The sequence below is a fragment of the Erithacus rubecula genome (genome assembly GCF_903797595.1).
Source record: "Erithacus rubecula genome assembly, chromosome: 3".
In the NCBI taxonomy this organism is placed as follows: Eukaryota; Metazoa; Chordata; class Aves; order Passeriformes; family Muscicapidae; genus Erithacus; species Erithacus rubecula.
This window is the reverse complement of record NC_136689.1, coordinates 116214019-116229938: the sequence shown is the minus strand read 5'-3', so window position 1 is coordinate 116229938 and position 15920 is coordinate 116214019. Positions and strand designations below refer to the sequence as shown.

The 15920-nt window shown below is 37.6% G+C and overlaps 1 protein-coding gene across 1 annotated transcript; it reads left to right on the top strand.

Moving 5' to 3' along the window:
• Window positions 1–3301: 3301 nt before the first annotated feature.
• Window positions 3302–15715, top strand: LACTB2 (lactamase beta 2). The gene is made up of 7 exons (XM_079299515.1): window positions 3302–3527; window positions 4069–4232; window positions 5550–5673; window positions 6646–6824; window positions 10756–10904; window positions 12646–12727; window positions 15291–15715. The coding sequence occupies exons 1-7, from the start codon at window positions 3406–3408 to the stop codon at window positions 15332–15334; spliced, it is 864 nt and encodes a 287-aa protein (XP_079155641.1). The 5' UTR covers window positions 3302–3405; the 3' UTR covers window positions 15335–15715.
• Window positions 15716–15920: the final 205 nt, after the last annotated feature.

Below are 15920 nucleotides of genomic sequence, written 5' to 3'. Positions count from 1 at the left end.
ACAGGATGATGCCCACCCTCAGTAGTTTTTCTAGCTCAGGACAGGAGGTACAATTCTCAGTGTCTTCATAATAAATGTGATATCAAGCCTTGTCTTTTTCTGTGTGCCTTCCTGCTTCTCTCTTACACTTTAGAAACATCCTAGTCCTAAGCAGTCCTTGCAGTGCTTAAAAGACCATTAAATCAGCCAAGTCACAAACTCACTGCTATGACCTTTGTTACAATTTTTTAAAATTACAAAAACTCTATGGCACAGAGGGAGGGGAAAGGTTTGTGTACCTGATTCTTGGAGTGTAAACCAAACAACCCACAAGATAAATTACTGGCTGGATGATTCATTTGCTCTCTGGTTTGACTTGGCATCAAAGCAAGCACAATTCTCAGTTGTGACAAATCTCCTATGGTATTCAGTCCATATCCTTTTATATGATTCCAAATGTGGTAGGAAGGATGAATGAAGTATTCATAGGCAGTGACAAGCCTTCTCTTCTACAGACTGGCAGTACCAGGTCTTTCAGCCTTTCCTTATTAAAGAAATATCCCAGGCCCTTCATCATCACCCCTAATCATCTCCCTCCCACAAACCTGCTGATCTGACTGTAGATTTATACATTTTCTATACAATGTTGCCCCCCCCCCCCCATATAAGAATCCTGCATCCCATGGCCTTTCTCTCTGCAAAATCTGCTTCACTTATTTTTGGTTTAAGGTCTTTTTACTTATCTCTGTACCAGATATAAAGAATAAAAATACAATGAAACAGAAAGAAAAATTCTGCAAGTAGAAAATCCTCTTAACGAGATATTCATATGCCAATGACTATGAAGATAAGTCTCTCAAGACATTTTCTATCAATTGATTCTGATTAATTTTTGTAGAATTACATGCTTGTGCTTAGTTCTATCAGGCCACAGTGGAGAGGCATTTATCCTGAATATTAATACTTAAAATGTGAAAAAAAAAGCCAAGTGCCAGTACTGAAAGATTTCTTGAGAGCCAAAAATTCAAATCTTGTGGGATTTTCAGAAACACCAGTCTGTGTCTCATGTATCTCATAGCTGTTACAAAATTAATCATTGTATATAACCAACAATCTAATTTCAGGTTTATTAATTTATTACTTAGGAAAATGATCTGGTTTTGGTTTTTGTTTTTTTTTTACTGGTAGCCTACCTGCTTCAGAGCCTTTTTCCCCTCAAAAATTTAACAATGCAAAACAGTCAGAGAACCAAAGGAACTTGAGGTTACACATTCATCTTTTCTTGTACCACATCAGAGCATAATAGCAGGACTTTCACTACATGCCTATTAACTTCTGTGTTATAAGAGGAACAACAGATTTTTCAAACAGATGGGCTTGTGCAGGAAATAATGAGCAGAGAACCTGTATTTCGTTCTCCAAAGGCACCATTGCTGCCACCTACAGATGAAACAAATTCACAGCTCTTGCCTAACATCAGGAAACGCTTTACTAAAGGACAGCAAGAGTAGTAACAAGTGCTCATTGGAGAACAAGTCTACAGCTTCCCACAAAATTCTTAATTTCAGGGGAAAAAAGCCTTGCAATGTCAAAAATAATGGCACTTTGCTGAGTTATCAATGACATATAAAATTCAGATACATAATTTTGGAAACTCTCTAAAAACTCATAATTTTCTTAAAAATAGAAAACCACTTAAATACACAGCTTGCCTTGGGTTAGGCAGCAGCTTTGTCTCATGACTAAACTAAACTTTACCTGAAGACTGAAAATGGGTTGAAAGTACCAATAGCTATACAAATATGCTACAAAACAAGCATAAGAAGATACCTCAGGATTAGGTAAATTCAGGTCTAGTCACAGTTTCTTACAAAAGGACATACAGGCAAATGATATGGGGAGAGACTAGAATATTGTGTATGGTGTTTTCTTGATAATTTCAGCAGTATACCTGCACACATAAAAGCTTCTTTCCTTTGACCTGAAACATCCCTTCTCCTGTCTGTAGTTTGTGCTTTAATGAGCATGAAAATATATATATATATATATATATATAAAAGAGTAATGATTTTATATCTATCTCAAATAAGTAAAGATTTATCAGATAAATCAAGGAAATTGGCTTGAAGGCCTGAATATAGGGATTATCAGCATCAGTGGTACAGTTTCTGGCAGTGGTTTTGTATTGTTATGATCACCTTATTAAAGGTACCATATGAGATTTTATATAAATATAAAACAATTAGATAATATTTGAAATTCTAATGTTAGTAAAGTTACCCACAGTAATACAACCTGCTTTTATTTCAGGTTAAATTATGTTTATTCTTCATTAACATGTAGTTTAAGGAGAGAACAATTCTGCCCTATTTCCTTTAACAATGTCACTCATAAGGCAATTAATCACAGGTTTCAGAAAAGACGCTCCAAAGCCAAACAGACAAAATTCAGCACCTTGCAGGATCAATGAATGATGCTTGCAAACACACTATTTCTATTTGGATGACAATGATGTAATTTCACAAAACCACAGAATGGCTGATCTGGGGAGGGACCACTGGAGTTCATATTTGAAGCCCCCAGCTCAAGCAGGGCCACCAAGAGCCCATTGCCCAGGACCGTGCCCAGTGGCAAAGGATGCCTACTGTGCCCAGATGATCAAAATTGTTTTCTTGGCCATCCCCACAGTGAAAAAGTATTTCCCGATGTTCAGAGTGTTCCAGGCCCCGGCCCTGGTCACCATGACAGGACTGAGGCAATTACCCTGCGACACAGCCTGGCTCTGTCCAACACACACCCTCTCCTCAGGTTTCCACACACGCGGATGAGATTTTCCTGAGCCTGCTCTTCTCAATGCTGGACAGTCCCAGCTGTCTCAGCTTTTCCCCACAAAAAGGATGCTCCAGTCCCTTCACTCTTCAGTAGCTCTCCGATTTTACTAAAAATGCTGAATCCTAGACAGCTCCTATGTGTCGTGAGGGAGCACACGCAGCTCCTACACACGCTGTAAGTGGGTGTGTTCCTGGGACACAGAGAAGGTGCATCTGTCTCTGACAACAAATTTCTCTGGAAAAAGCCGGCAGAGCACGGGCACTCCTCTCACTGGGCAGCAGCCAGGCACCACCGGGCACAGAGAACTGAATTCCACCGAGAAGTGGCTTCCTGCAGGAAGCAGAACTTCACCGCACGGGATCACCATAGTGCCTATGGTTCGGAGCCGGACCTTACCCGCGGCCCGCCCCGCCGTGCAGCGGAAGGAGCCGCCTCTCGGGCGGGCGGAAGGCACCGCGGCGGCGCCGGGAGGCGGAGCACGGGCAGCTGTTCTCGGGTAGCGGAGCAGGGGCAGCTGAAGCCTCCGCCCGCCCGTCCGCGCCGGGGCGAAGTGGGGGCAGCGGAGCCCGGAGCCCGGCGCCGTTCGCTGCAGACATGGTGTCGCTGCTGCCGCGCATCGAGCGGCTCTCGTCGCGGGTGGTGCGGGTGCTGGGCTGCAACCCGGGGCCCATGACCCTGCAGGGCACCAACACCTACCTGGTGGGCACCGGGCACAGGTACCGACCCTGCTGGAGAACGGGGCGGGGCACGGCGGGCGAGGCTCCCCTGGCCCGGCCCGGCCCGGCCCGGGCACCCTGCGCTGCCTCCACTCGAGAGGCCGCTACCGGCCTGTTCCCAAATCCCTTAGGGTGTAAACGAGAAAAGAAACCGTACAGTCTTAATTTTTAGGGTCTGGTTCCCGGAGGCGGTTTGGGCGGTGGGATGTAGAGTCTCGTCCCGGGCCGAGGCCGGGAATTCAGTGAGGGAAGCGGGCGGGTGCCTCAGGCCGCGCACCTTCCCCGCGGTACTGAACGGCTCTGCCACTTGTCCAGGAGTTGTAACTGCGTGGCCTACATTTATTGCTTAACCCACTTGTTAAATTGTTACGCCACGAGGGTGGGGTATCAGGTGGCAAAATGTGGCGTCTGGATATGGAAACACCCATTATTGCTAAATTTCTGTCTTGGCTTATTGTATTAATATGACTTGGCTATCACATGAACACTCTTTATTCTCTGGTGTGTGTCTCTCCCTCCCTTTTTTGTGGTCCGTGTGTAGAAGAGTCCTTATTGACACCGGGGAGCCAGCCATTCCTGAGTATATCAGCTGTTTAAAGCAGGCACTGTCAGAGTTCAACATTGCGATTCAAGAAATTTTAGTGACGCACTGGCATCGTGATCATACTGGTGGAATTCCTGATATCTGCAAAAACATACCAAATGGTAGGCCAGAGATTCCTGATATTGTTGATAATGTTAAAGACATGGCAAGAAAGACATTAACTGAATTCTGTGCAAATCAACTCCATTATAATTCTGGAATTGCTGTATAAACTACATGCAACTTCATGATTATGCTGCAGTGAGTAGATTGAGAGCAATGAATAATGTGAATGTAAGAGTTGTAGTACTACATGTTTTCTTCAGTGCCTGTATGTACTTTCATAGTGAATTTTTCTAGTGAAAACCTAGGTTACTATCAGCATAGTATGAAGAGATGTGAGAAAAACTTGATACTGCTTCTGTTTGACTTGGACAGCAATGATAAATTTATTGTTATTTTCACTTTTGTAAGAACAAATAGCTTGAATTTTGAAAAAGAAATATGCAGAGCTTTGGGATTCCTTACAGGAGCCCATTAGTACTTGCTGACAAATTCATAGGCCTCAGAGCACGGGGGGAAAGCAGTAGGGCAGTGTGCAAGTAAAGTCTGATCTAAAAAATATGTATTCCATGTTGATAAACAGGAAGAGACATTTCTGTGTTGGTATCTGAGAAGAGAATGAGCAGTATGGATATGGTGGTAATTTGTAACAATGTTGGACTTTGTCATGAGCTTTGTCACGAGCTTAATTTTGTAAAGTTGCCAGGTGCCTATCTGCAATGGGGCCTGGGCACTACTGAAAACTATTGGTGTCTTGCAGACACAGGTATATTGATGTCTTGGTGAGGATTTTGGGCTTGCCAGCCTATCAGTGTGGTTGTGAAGACTAGCAGGGGATATAAATGCTTTTCTGGGTTGCTATCTATAGCTGTTCCAGCCAAGGTGTTTGCATTTTATACACTGTTTGAAATTATAAAAGCTGAGAGAAGTTGCAGGTCAAAAAGTTTTCATCCAATTTTAGGCAAATGTTGAGTGATGCTTCTGTGAATCATAAAGCAAAATGTGAGTGCAGAAACCTTAGTGGCATTGTAAAAACTTGAGGGAATTGGCTCATGAGTCAAGAAGAAACATTTGTAAAGTACAATAATTACTGATCTTTATTAATTGCATTTGTGATTTTTTTTTAACTTCAAATTTGTAGCTTGTACAGAGTACTGTATTCAGAATCAGTTGGCTTTTGCTATTTAGCAGTTTTGGCTCTGGAATAAGGTTGCTCTACAAATATAAAGTTACTTTACAGAATTTGTTGTTTCTAGTTTTGTATTCATACATTGTAATAATTAACAGTACTTATGCAAAAAGTAACCTGTCTGTGGAATTACCTTTGTTAGTGACAAATTCAAAATATCATTTTCTTTGCTTTCCTTAAATTTTAGACCCAGAATATCGCATATGTAAGCTCCCTCGCGTCCCTCACTGTGAAGAAACAATAGAAGGAGGACATAAATATTTTTATCTGAAAGATGGAGATGTGATACAGACAGAGGGAGCCACACTCAGGTAACCAGTCTTCTGCTGAGCTCAGTATTCTGTAGGAGCTGGAAATTGTTGCATCAGATGATGCTGCACTTGGGGTCTCCCAGCCCTGCATCAGCTGGGAGCTGTTTAGCCTTGCCCTTACACCACACTTGGCACCAGCTCTGTCAGTTCCTCATCAGTGCATCTGCCATTACCAAGAATAATCTGATAAATATCAGCAGTGATGCTGGTTGGAGTTGTTACTTTCAGTCTGCATCAGCGTTGACATAAGGACCTTCTGCTTTTCAGAAATTATCATGAAAGGACACCCCACTGCAGCTCCTTGGCAGCTCAGGTTACCATACACTGTATGCACACCCACTGTCTCTTTGCTGCATGTGTTCACAGTGTCATCCAAGCTGTGGGTCCTTAATCTTCCCATGCAGGTGTTTAATGACCTGCACACAGAGCAGCTGAAAGACTGTGGTTCTTTGTATTTGAAAGCTGGTGCTCCCCTGTGCTATGGGGCTTTCAGGGTAGTAGAAATTTTTGGAGACTGAATTTTATCTGGGTTGGGTTTAGAAGTTTGTAGTTAATTTCTAGAAGAATAGGTATCATCCTTACCCTCCTTCCAAAGTAGAACGTGTATGTCAATAACTCCAAGTGTTTCAGTCTGGAAACATGTCAATTTTATTTTTTAAACTTCAGAATAAAGCCCTCTATAACAGAAATTGTACATGGCTAGTCAGGTCCTTTAATGCCCTTGTATTAAGATGTGTCATGTAAGTGAAAGCATGTTAGAGATGATTGGTGTTCTCTACATGGTATATGAAAATGGATTTGGATTAGGCAAAGTAATACTTGTTTACATCAACTTTTCAGACTTTTGGTCAGTTTTTTCTGGTTCTTGTTGTGGGCTGTGCAAGTGTATTATTTTACCATCATTTGTTCTTGGTTCAAAAATGAAGTATATATGCTGTATGAAAAACATACGCATTTTTATTCTTTAAACAGAGTTTTATATACCCCAGGACACACTGATGATCATATGGTTTTACATCTAGAAGAAGAAAATGCTGTATTTTCTGGTGACTGTATTTTAGGGGAAGGAACAACAGTAATAGAAGACCTGTCTGATTACATGAAAACTTTGAAAAAGTTGTTAGAAATGAAACCAGATTTGATTTATCCAGGTAAGTGTTTTTGGTTTTAACTGCTCTTTCTTTTACTGTGTAATTTTTAAATATCTCCTCTAAGAATTTGAGGACTATTATTAGAATCAGACATCATTCCTGATGTTACAGTTCAATTCAGTAAGCAGTAAGCTAAGCTGACTTTGTTATGGTGATTTGCAGAACTTGAAAATTTTCAGTGATAGGTATCTTGACTTTCTGGAATTTTTCCATTTCAGGGTGGGTCTTGTCTTTCTGCGCCCAAAGACTCCAAGGGCCAAAATCTTTCAGTGTTGGAACGATACAGCAAATTTAATTTTCTTATATTACTCTATCCCTGTGCTTGAAGGTTATCCTGGAAAAAAAAATAATAGTTGTTCTTTTGGTTTTTTTCATCCCCACATACACTGTCAATGTGAGTAACCTAGTAAGTTTTTTGAGAGAGTTGTGTGTCTTTTGCAGTACAGATTAATCACAAATTCATCTTGGAAAGCTGCAGAACTGTGAAGTAGCTCTCTTAGCTAATGACTTAGGTTAAATTTGAACAAGAGCCAAGAGGCCAGAAAAGTTCTAAAAACAAGTTGTCTATTCATTTAGTCTGTGGCTTTCCTTTAATTCTTTCCTTCTCTCTCCTCCAAACCTTGGGAATGCATTTATTTTTCATATATACCACGTTTGTTTGACAAGACTACATTTTAAGAATTCATTATGTAACTAAGGTTTAAGCTCCTCAGTTGCTTTTTCAGAGCTACATCTCAGGATTTCTTCTTTCTCTGTTTCATCTTCAGCTTGTCATTCCAAGCTACTGTATCTATGTTCTCAATTGTGCTTTGTTCCATTAGCCATTATGTTTAGCCTACTCTCTTGTGTTCAGTCTTAAAATAGCATTCTTTTGAAGTATGTGTCCTTTAAGATCTAGTCATAAAAATGCTGTTTAAGAAAAACATTCTTACATATTCCATGGGTGTGGAGGTTGACATAGAAGAGTGACTTGGTTATATTTATTGACTTAACTACTGTTAAAACTATTTTTAGCCTCCAGAATCTCAATCAAATGTTTTACTTTCTTTCTTAACGCCTGCAAAATGCAGTCTGTTCTTCTAACTGAATTTCTACCTTCCATATATGCCAAGTTCTATTTGGTTTATCAATTTTATCTGTTGTATTTCACTGTGTTCTTAATGGTTATGTATCTAGATTATGAACTCACCAAGGCTGAGCATCTGTGCTCTTTATTTGTGTTTGCTACTGTTTTAACTGTGTTCATACTGGACTTGCAGTTGAGAAGCCAGTCTGACATTGTGCATTTTCAGTGGTGATAGCTAACTATTGAGGTGGTTTGGAATTAACTTTCTTTTTTCATCCACACCCCAAAATGTCCATGCAGTTGTGCAGGAGGTGCTCTTTCCCAATCAGAACAATTGTTTTTACTGTCAGGTGTAACTACAGGAGAAGTTTGCTTTACCAATATGTTCTATATAAGCCAAGCATACTGTGCTGCAATATTAGACCTTCATAATTCTTGAACTGTTTCCCTTTCCCCCACTCATGCTTTAGCACTCATGTGGTAGCCTCAGAATTGCATGAATTTTTGTAGCAAACTGACTGTTGGCTACGTGAAAGTCCTTCCCCTTCTGTGTTTCTTTTTAAATTTAATGTGGGAATGACTCAGGCACAACACTTGTAATACCTTTTTACAGACAATATTTGGTGAGAATCTGTGGGACAAGAAAAGAGCATTTTAGTCAGCAGAGTGCTCCCCATCCTGTAATAATAAACAATGTTTCTTGGTAATACAGAAAAAAATGGTACTTGAATTAGGAATCTTTGTAAGATTTCATGAGCCAATTGTTTTCTTCTGTCCTTTGTGCTGTAATTTAAAGTAATAGAATCTCACACTTCACAATGTGTTATGAGGAAATAATATTAATCTGTCTTCTATTAAAGGTGAATTCATGGAAAGACAATCATATTTTAGAGTGCTTTTCATATGCTCAGTAACTTTTTCCATGTATTCAGATATTAACAAGTAAATAAATAACTGTATTGCTGTCCCTGAAAAGCGATGGATAAGAAAATTTCATGTCTGGATTTAGTTCCAACCTTTCTGGTATCATTTTAATGTACACACATGCATACACAACAGCTACAGATCAGATGATGTAATGGATATGAAGTCCCTTTTGCAAAATGTGGACTCCATTTCAGGTTCTGACGGTGGTCTTGTAGTCTAAGTTAATTAAATCACTTGGAAGAGTAGGGCTAGGTTTTAAGAATGCCTTGTGATTCCATGTACAACCCTTAATTTTGATTACTTTAGTGAGACTTCTGTCATTAGAGTGCAAGAGAATGGACAGTTAACATTACAGTCTCTGCTTTGTATATCTTACTATATTTTTTCTAAATTTGAAGTTTTGGGTGTATAAATGGTAACAGTAGAGATACTGTTATACTTGTAATTTATTCTGTAAGGAAAAATAGCTTCATATTAAATATGTTTGAAATCATTAAATATAAATACATATGCCAGTATAGTTTTATATGTACACATTACATATCTTGTATTTATAATACTTTTTTAAACAAGGTAGGTTTCAATGTATACTTAGTAATTTCAAGCGTGCTGAAGTTCGAGTGTATAAGTTGAGATATGTATAAATATTTTGACTTAAAGAAAGATAGATTCCTTTGACATTTTAGTACAAAACATGAAAAATCAGTTGCTCTTTTTCTATAAGCTGCCTGTCCTCAGGCAAAATAAGCTTTAATTTTAAAAGCTTGAGAACTAAAATCCCATTTAATCAGTAAACTCAAAAGTACAAGTAAAGAATATGGTAATTTTTTTTTTTTTTTTTTAATAGTAGAGAACCTCAAGATAAACTGATTCTGATGATACCAAATAACTTCTAAAAGCAATGCGTTTTTACAGTAGTTTCTTTTCTACTAGTTTTATAAATTACTTAGTTTCCACTCAGAGGGCAGAGCTGGAAGTTGCTGCTGCTGCTTTAGGTGAGTTGTGCAGGCATAGAAATAGGAAACCTTGTTATAAAAAGCATGTGATGAATATTTGTGCAAGCCAATTTTTCTATAGGTAACACAATGACTTTAATTTCTATGCATGTAGCTCTCATGGCTGAACAGTATTTTGTCTGTCATTTTAATGTACCATGAGACAGAATTTGATTTTTCATAAATGTTAGTGCTTTACTGATTAAGCATAATGTGATTCAAAGACCTATCAGTAAGTTTAACATTTCTAATCTGCAAGTGTCAGTCCAGGAAAAAATGTGTTTTGGTTATTAACCAGCCAGACATAAAATGATCCACCTCTAACTTTCCCTGTGCCTTCCATTTTTCCTGCCCTGACACATTCCAACTGCTTCACTTATTTGTCTTCTGTTAATTTTTTTATCATAATCACAACAGTGGTTTTAAAGGTATTAAGTACAGTGTGTGAATCAGTTTTGAAGATTTTTTTGGGGAAATTACCTTTCATAATTAAAGATGTTACCTTGGTGTTTGCCCCAACAGGACAGTAGTCCTGAGTCCCTTGCATCAGCCATTATTGTTCAGAGGCCAGTAGCAGTTTAAATCATTAGTATCAATATCCTTTGGGGAGAGGAAGACAGGCAAACAGAGATAATACGGTAATTTGAGTCTCATCTTTTAAATCTGTTCAGCACTGAACTCCTTTTTTCTAATGGCTAGTCTTCCCTTGCTTTCCTTATTCCATCCGAAATATACCCTTTTCCCCATTCAGACTTTTAATATCCTAATTCTTCCTTTCCATCTTAATGCTTTGCAGATGCAGACTGTAATACAGACATTCAAACCCTTTTCTCATGACTTTGAAATCTACTGGAGTTTACATAAGAATGTTTCAATTATTCAATAGGGTACTTAATTACAAATGTAAGTAATAGTGCTCTGGTACATGTGTTTTGATTTTTAGGTCATGGCCCAGTAGTACGTGATGCAAATACCAGAATTCAAAACTACATTTCTCACCGAATTGCACGTGAACAGCAAATTCTAAGTGTTTTCCAGAAGAATACTGGGAAATCATATACATCCTCGGAGCTTGTAAAGATAGTGTACAAGGTAATTGTTGATTACAAGTTTTTAGCTCAAACTAAAGAAAATTGAGATTAGGTTCATAAAACTTGTATGGAACAGCGTTGGTCTTTGAGTGAAAATCATCGTGGCTTTTTAAAAAAGGGATAAAAAATATTTCTGCCTGTTCGTGGTTCACTGATGACTGTGCCTTTAAATTGTCTTGCTTAAGCACTTAATTGGCGTGAGGCCCGCATGATTGTTACAAGCTTATTTAACTATCCAGGTCTTGAGCACTGTTTCATAAGACTAAGCAAAAATAAAATTCAAGTGCTTAGTTCAAAGTGAAAAGTATGACATGACTGTTAGTTGTGGATTTCCCATAGTGTATTTGGAGTCCTCTGAAGGATGGTTGAAAACCGAGTTCTTGATTTATCAGTGTGCAGGAGGTTACAGGTGAGCTGCAGTTCCACAGAAAAGGATATTGCAGCTTAGATATTGAGTAGTGTGTATGTGCCATCAGACTGGTGTAACAGTACTTGGTTGCTGCTTCATCATCCTTCACGTAATCTCTGCAATTTTTCTCTGTGTGGAGTTGCCCTCCTAACAAGCAGAGATGAGATACAGCATTTCCACCTTGGAGGAAGGTGTCGAAGTTAACAATGGCTGTGGCTTGTGAACAGGTCTGTAGTAGCTTCACAGCTCATTTTTCATGATTCTGCTGATCCTCAGTTTCCAAAAGAATGACTGCATCACAGTGAACATTTTGCAGTGCTGATGTACCATTACCTATGGCTGTTCAGCTGCTGCAGTTCTCCTGCCTGATCAACTAGGTTTTAAGTATAGAGCCATTGTTGTGTTTATGTAGATCACAAACCACTTGTCCTGTCTAGACAAGATTTTTTTATATTACAGATTTATATTACAAAAAGAAGTACATGCTTTCAAAGTATTTTCAAGGTTCACAATTTATTTAACTAGTTTTCTAGTGAATTTTCCTGCCCCACATATTATTTGAAGAACTTTTTAATTTTCAAAAAGGTAAAAAATAGCTTTACCTTTAGGATGATAGAGCTGGAGAGAGGGATCTTGAGCAATCGTCATACAATCATAGAACGGTTTGGGTTGGAAAGGACTTTAAAGGTCAGCAATTTCCGTTCCCCCTGCCATGGCAGAGACACCTTCCTCAAGACCAGGTTGTTCAAAGCTCCATCCACCTTGTCCTTGAACCCTTCTAGGGATGGGGCATCCACAGCTTTTCAGGGCAGCAGGTGTTGCTGCTTTTTGCATAATGGGCACTGAAGAATTGTAAGAGGTATTTTGTTCTCCTGAAGCTGTTACATTTTTTGATTGTTTACTCATTTACAGATACTAATTGCTACAGGATATTTAAACCTATGCAAATGTTGTCATAGAATAGAAGTGATAGATATCTCTGGAGAAATGCATCATAAATTTGTCTTAAAAAATACTCAACTACACTGACAACCCAGAGCAGACCAAGCTCAGAAGAGGAGTCTTCTTAGTGCTGGCCAAAGTTTTCATCATACAAATGGATAATGCGTAAAACAAGCAAAGTAAACAAAAATGCGTTGTGAGACTGTTCATTTAAGTGGTGTAAAATTTATTTACTCATTTTAGTTTTCTGTTATTACATAACTAACTGAATGTTCCCATACCGATTCAGAAGAGGAAAATCTGTGGTAATAAACCAAGGGTTACATATATGAAAAAAGTAATTGATAGATATTTAAACAAACACAAAATGCATATTTTTTGTTCCCACTAGGAAATTCCTGAAAACTTACTTCCAGCAGCAGAACATAACCTCCTAGTCCACTTGAAGAAGCTGGAAAAAGAAGGAAAAGTGTGTAAGTTGTGGAAGGGGGTCATGTTCATTTTGATGTTCTATGCACTAATTCTCATGTTATTTTAGTGCTTTATTTTCTAGGGGGAAAAAATGTGATTTTTGCAGTAGCTGTCCATCAGACAAATGAAAGTAGAGTAATATACAGAATGGTTGTGCAGTATTTCCAAACTTTTAGGAAATATTTTACTAAGTATTTGAGTGCTTAGAGCTCAGACTACTGCAATGCATATACCTTTAAATTTTATTTAAAACATACCCTAGAATACATTCCTAACTCTAGCATTTATACTTTCCTGTATTTTCTGAAATTCATACCTAAATATGAATCTACCCAGCATTTTATGGTTTTACATTTAAGTTTCTGTCCATGCTGAATATTTTGCATATTTTTATATGTATGTGTTATAAAAACAGTTCAAATCATGCAGTGTAAATTTTTATCATTTCTGATTAGTACAGTACCTAAGTAGAGCTGCTGTATTTAGTTTAGTTTTTTTACGTTGTGCCTTTACTCTTAGTAAAGAACAAGGTGAACAAGGTGAAATATTCTATTTCTGTAGAGGCATGTGCACATGGAAATGTTACTCAGCTAAAGCTTAGGAAAATATTTCTTCCTGTACAATACATAACTGCACTCAGGACTATGTATTTATACATAAATAATTACATGAATTTACAGTTGTTGCAGATCTTCAGCATTTATCAACCTGAATAACAAGATGTATTTTTTTCTACTTAGACCTTCTGTTTATCTTACTGATAGAATGGCTACGTGGTACTAACTGAACAACTAAGACTAAATTTTGTAATAATAATAGCAACCTGCTTTTTATTTGAAGAAAATAGATTAGAGTCACATAAACACAGTCATTCCTGAAGTTCAGAATCTGTTCTTTTTGGGCTTATTTTGTGCAGAATGCCATAGAAACTTTACCAGCAGGGTACTTAACTGTGCCAGCTTTTAAATATTGTGTCAGTTTTTGGTTATTAACATACATTATTGCCCAATACAGTTCTCCAGTTTCATGCCACTAGATTCATCAAGGGCATGAGGTGCTGTTTTCTGTTTAACCCTTCTTTTCACTCTCAAAGTAGTTCAAGGAACAGCATTTTCTGTTGAGATAAGTGGATAAATTAACTTTCTCTTTAAAGGTAGCCTTCCCTACAAGAGAGTCTGCATATTGAATGCCCAGGAAATAATTTAAGTGAACTACTGACTTAAGACTTTGCTTTCTCAAAACCACCCTTTTCATATTTATTGAACAAAAATAACTCAGTTTTTCTTATAAATCACATTTTAGTTTTGAAGAGAGAGCAGATACAGTCATGTATCTGTTCATGAAATATCAACTACTTGAAATTATTAGAAAGGTTAAATAACTAAATTAGATGCTCGTCAAAATAATTGTTGGGACTCTCCTACTCCAGTTGGAGGCCCTTGATTTAGATGTATATCTTGCTTTCCTGGAAGCAGAGATGTGGCTTTGAAGTTTTATTTTTTAAACTCAAATTTATCCTCACAGAGAAGGTGAGAAGCACTCTCATCAGAGCACTTGGGGTTGCTGAATTTTTGAATACAAGCTTAGACCCAGACTTATGGTAAATGCTAAACATCACGTGACCTTTGCCCATTTTTCAGTTCAAATTAAGGGCATTTTTTCAGAAGACTGATTCTGTTGATCCTGAGCACGTAGCATACAAATGCTTGTGTACTCTTGCTACTTGCTCATTTGATTTTAATGTCCTTTGATGCCTTTTCCACATACTCCAAGACCTTGCAGCATCTCAAGTTTTGTTCTCATTATGGAAGACTTGAGCTGTAGACATAACACTGTCTTGCTTAATTTTCTCAAAACGTTTTTCCAAAGGAACATCTTGTCAGTATCAATAATGAATGTGACAGGCATATTACAACCATACAAGTGAGTTACTCACTGCAAATGATGGCCATATGCTTCCTGCTGCAGTCATTAATTAACCACTTCATACTAGGGATTGCAGATTTGGTCAGTACATAACTTTTATAACTGCACTTGGGAGCAATGCTGCCTCTTACAGATGTGCTCTTACTTAAAACAGAAATCATGTCTTGTAAGCAGGAGTGTGGCACAATGTGCTTGTTTAAGCTTTATCCCATGGTTGGATATAAATAATTTGGTCATTGTTTCACATCTTAGGTGACGAAGAGAGAAAAATAATTTGGTTGTTCTTAATTTAGCAGACATTTTTCCATCTAAAGGTTATAAATTTCAGAAAATGCTACCTCAGATTTCTTAGTACCTAGAAAGTTTAATATGCCAAAATTTAAGTAACTAGAGGATTATTAAAACCTTTTTGTTAATCACTCTTTATACTGCTAGGCTACATTGTGAAACAATTAATGTTTATCACCTTCAGTTAAAACTGAACGTTGGCATGAAGGAAAGTATTTAGTTAGTTTTAATAAAAAATGTCATGTGTAGACATACATATGCATGTACAGGTTCAGTTTGGGATAATCTAATGTTTATACATAAAATCTAAGTATTTATTTGTGACTAATTTGGTTTCTTTTTTTTTAACAGTACGTGATGAAACTCCCAGCTTCAGATGGAAAAACAATTTATAAATTAGGCAAGATTGCTCAGGAATGTATTTAATCTGCATGGTCACTCTGTGAAAGATCATAACAATGAGCTGGGACTACATGTAAAATAAAAACTAATTTTTACTTACCTTTTTTAAAAAGTGGTAACAATTTAAAAGCAATGTTACAGTAAGTTAACTGATGTGTTTCACATTCTACTTCATTGACATTTTTAAGATACCCTAGTGGGTACTGAGTCAATAAAATGGAACACGAGTGAAGAATTGAATCTTACCTTTGTTATAAAATGCTGAGTTCTATGATTGGTGGCAAAAGACAAATAGCAAGGTCTTATAAACTTAATAATATATTATCTTAAAGCATTATTATAAACTTAATAAATCACATATATAAAAGAAATCTCTAGTAAAAAAACCAGAAAATTTGTTATTCTAAACCTGGTTTCACCTCCTTGTGCTTCTCAAAAAGGGATTTTCTAATAAGTTATCTGTACATTCTAAAATACCAAGTTATTTTTGCTAACAGGTGTAAATACTGGGGTTTATGTTCTTTTTCTAATTCAGCTGACTGTGCTCACCTTTGCTGGTTGCTCAGTGCAATAGGTTTT

Excerpts from the sequence above, each read along its gene's own strand:
- LACTB2 (XM_079299515.1), top strand. The coding sequence starts at position 3,406 with ATGGTGTCGCTGCTGCCGCGCATCGAGCGGCTCTCGTCGCGGGTGGTG. Across the intron at positions 3,528-4,068 it reads CTGGTGGGCACCGGGCACAG|AAGAGTCCTTATTGACACCG; the intron begins GTACCGACCCTG and ends GTCCGTGTGTAG. Across the intron at positions 5,674-6,645 it reads ACAGAGGGAGCCACACTCAG|AGTTTTATATACCCCAGGAC; the intron begins GTAACCAGTCTT and ends TTCTTTAAACAG.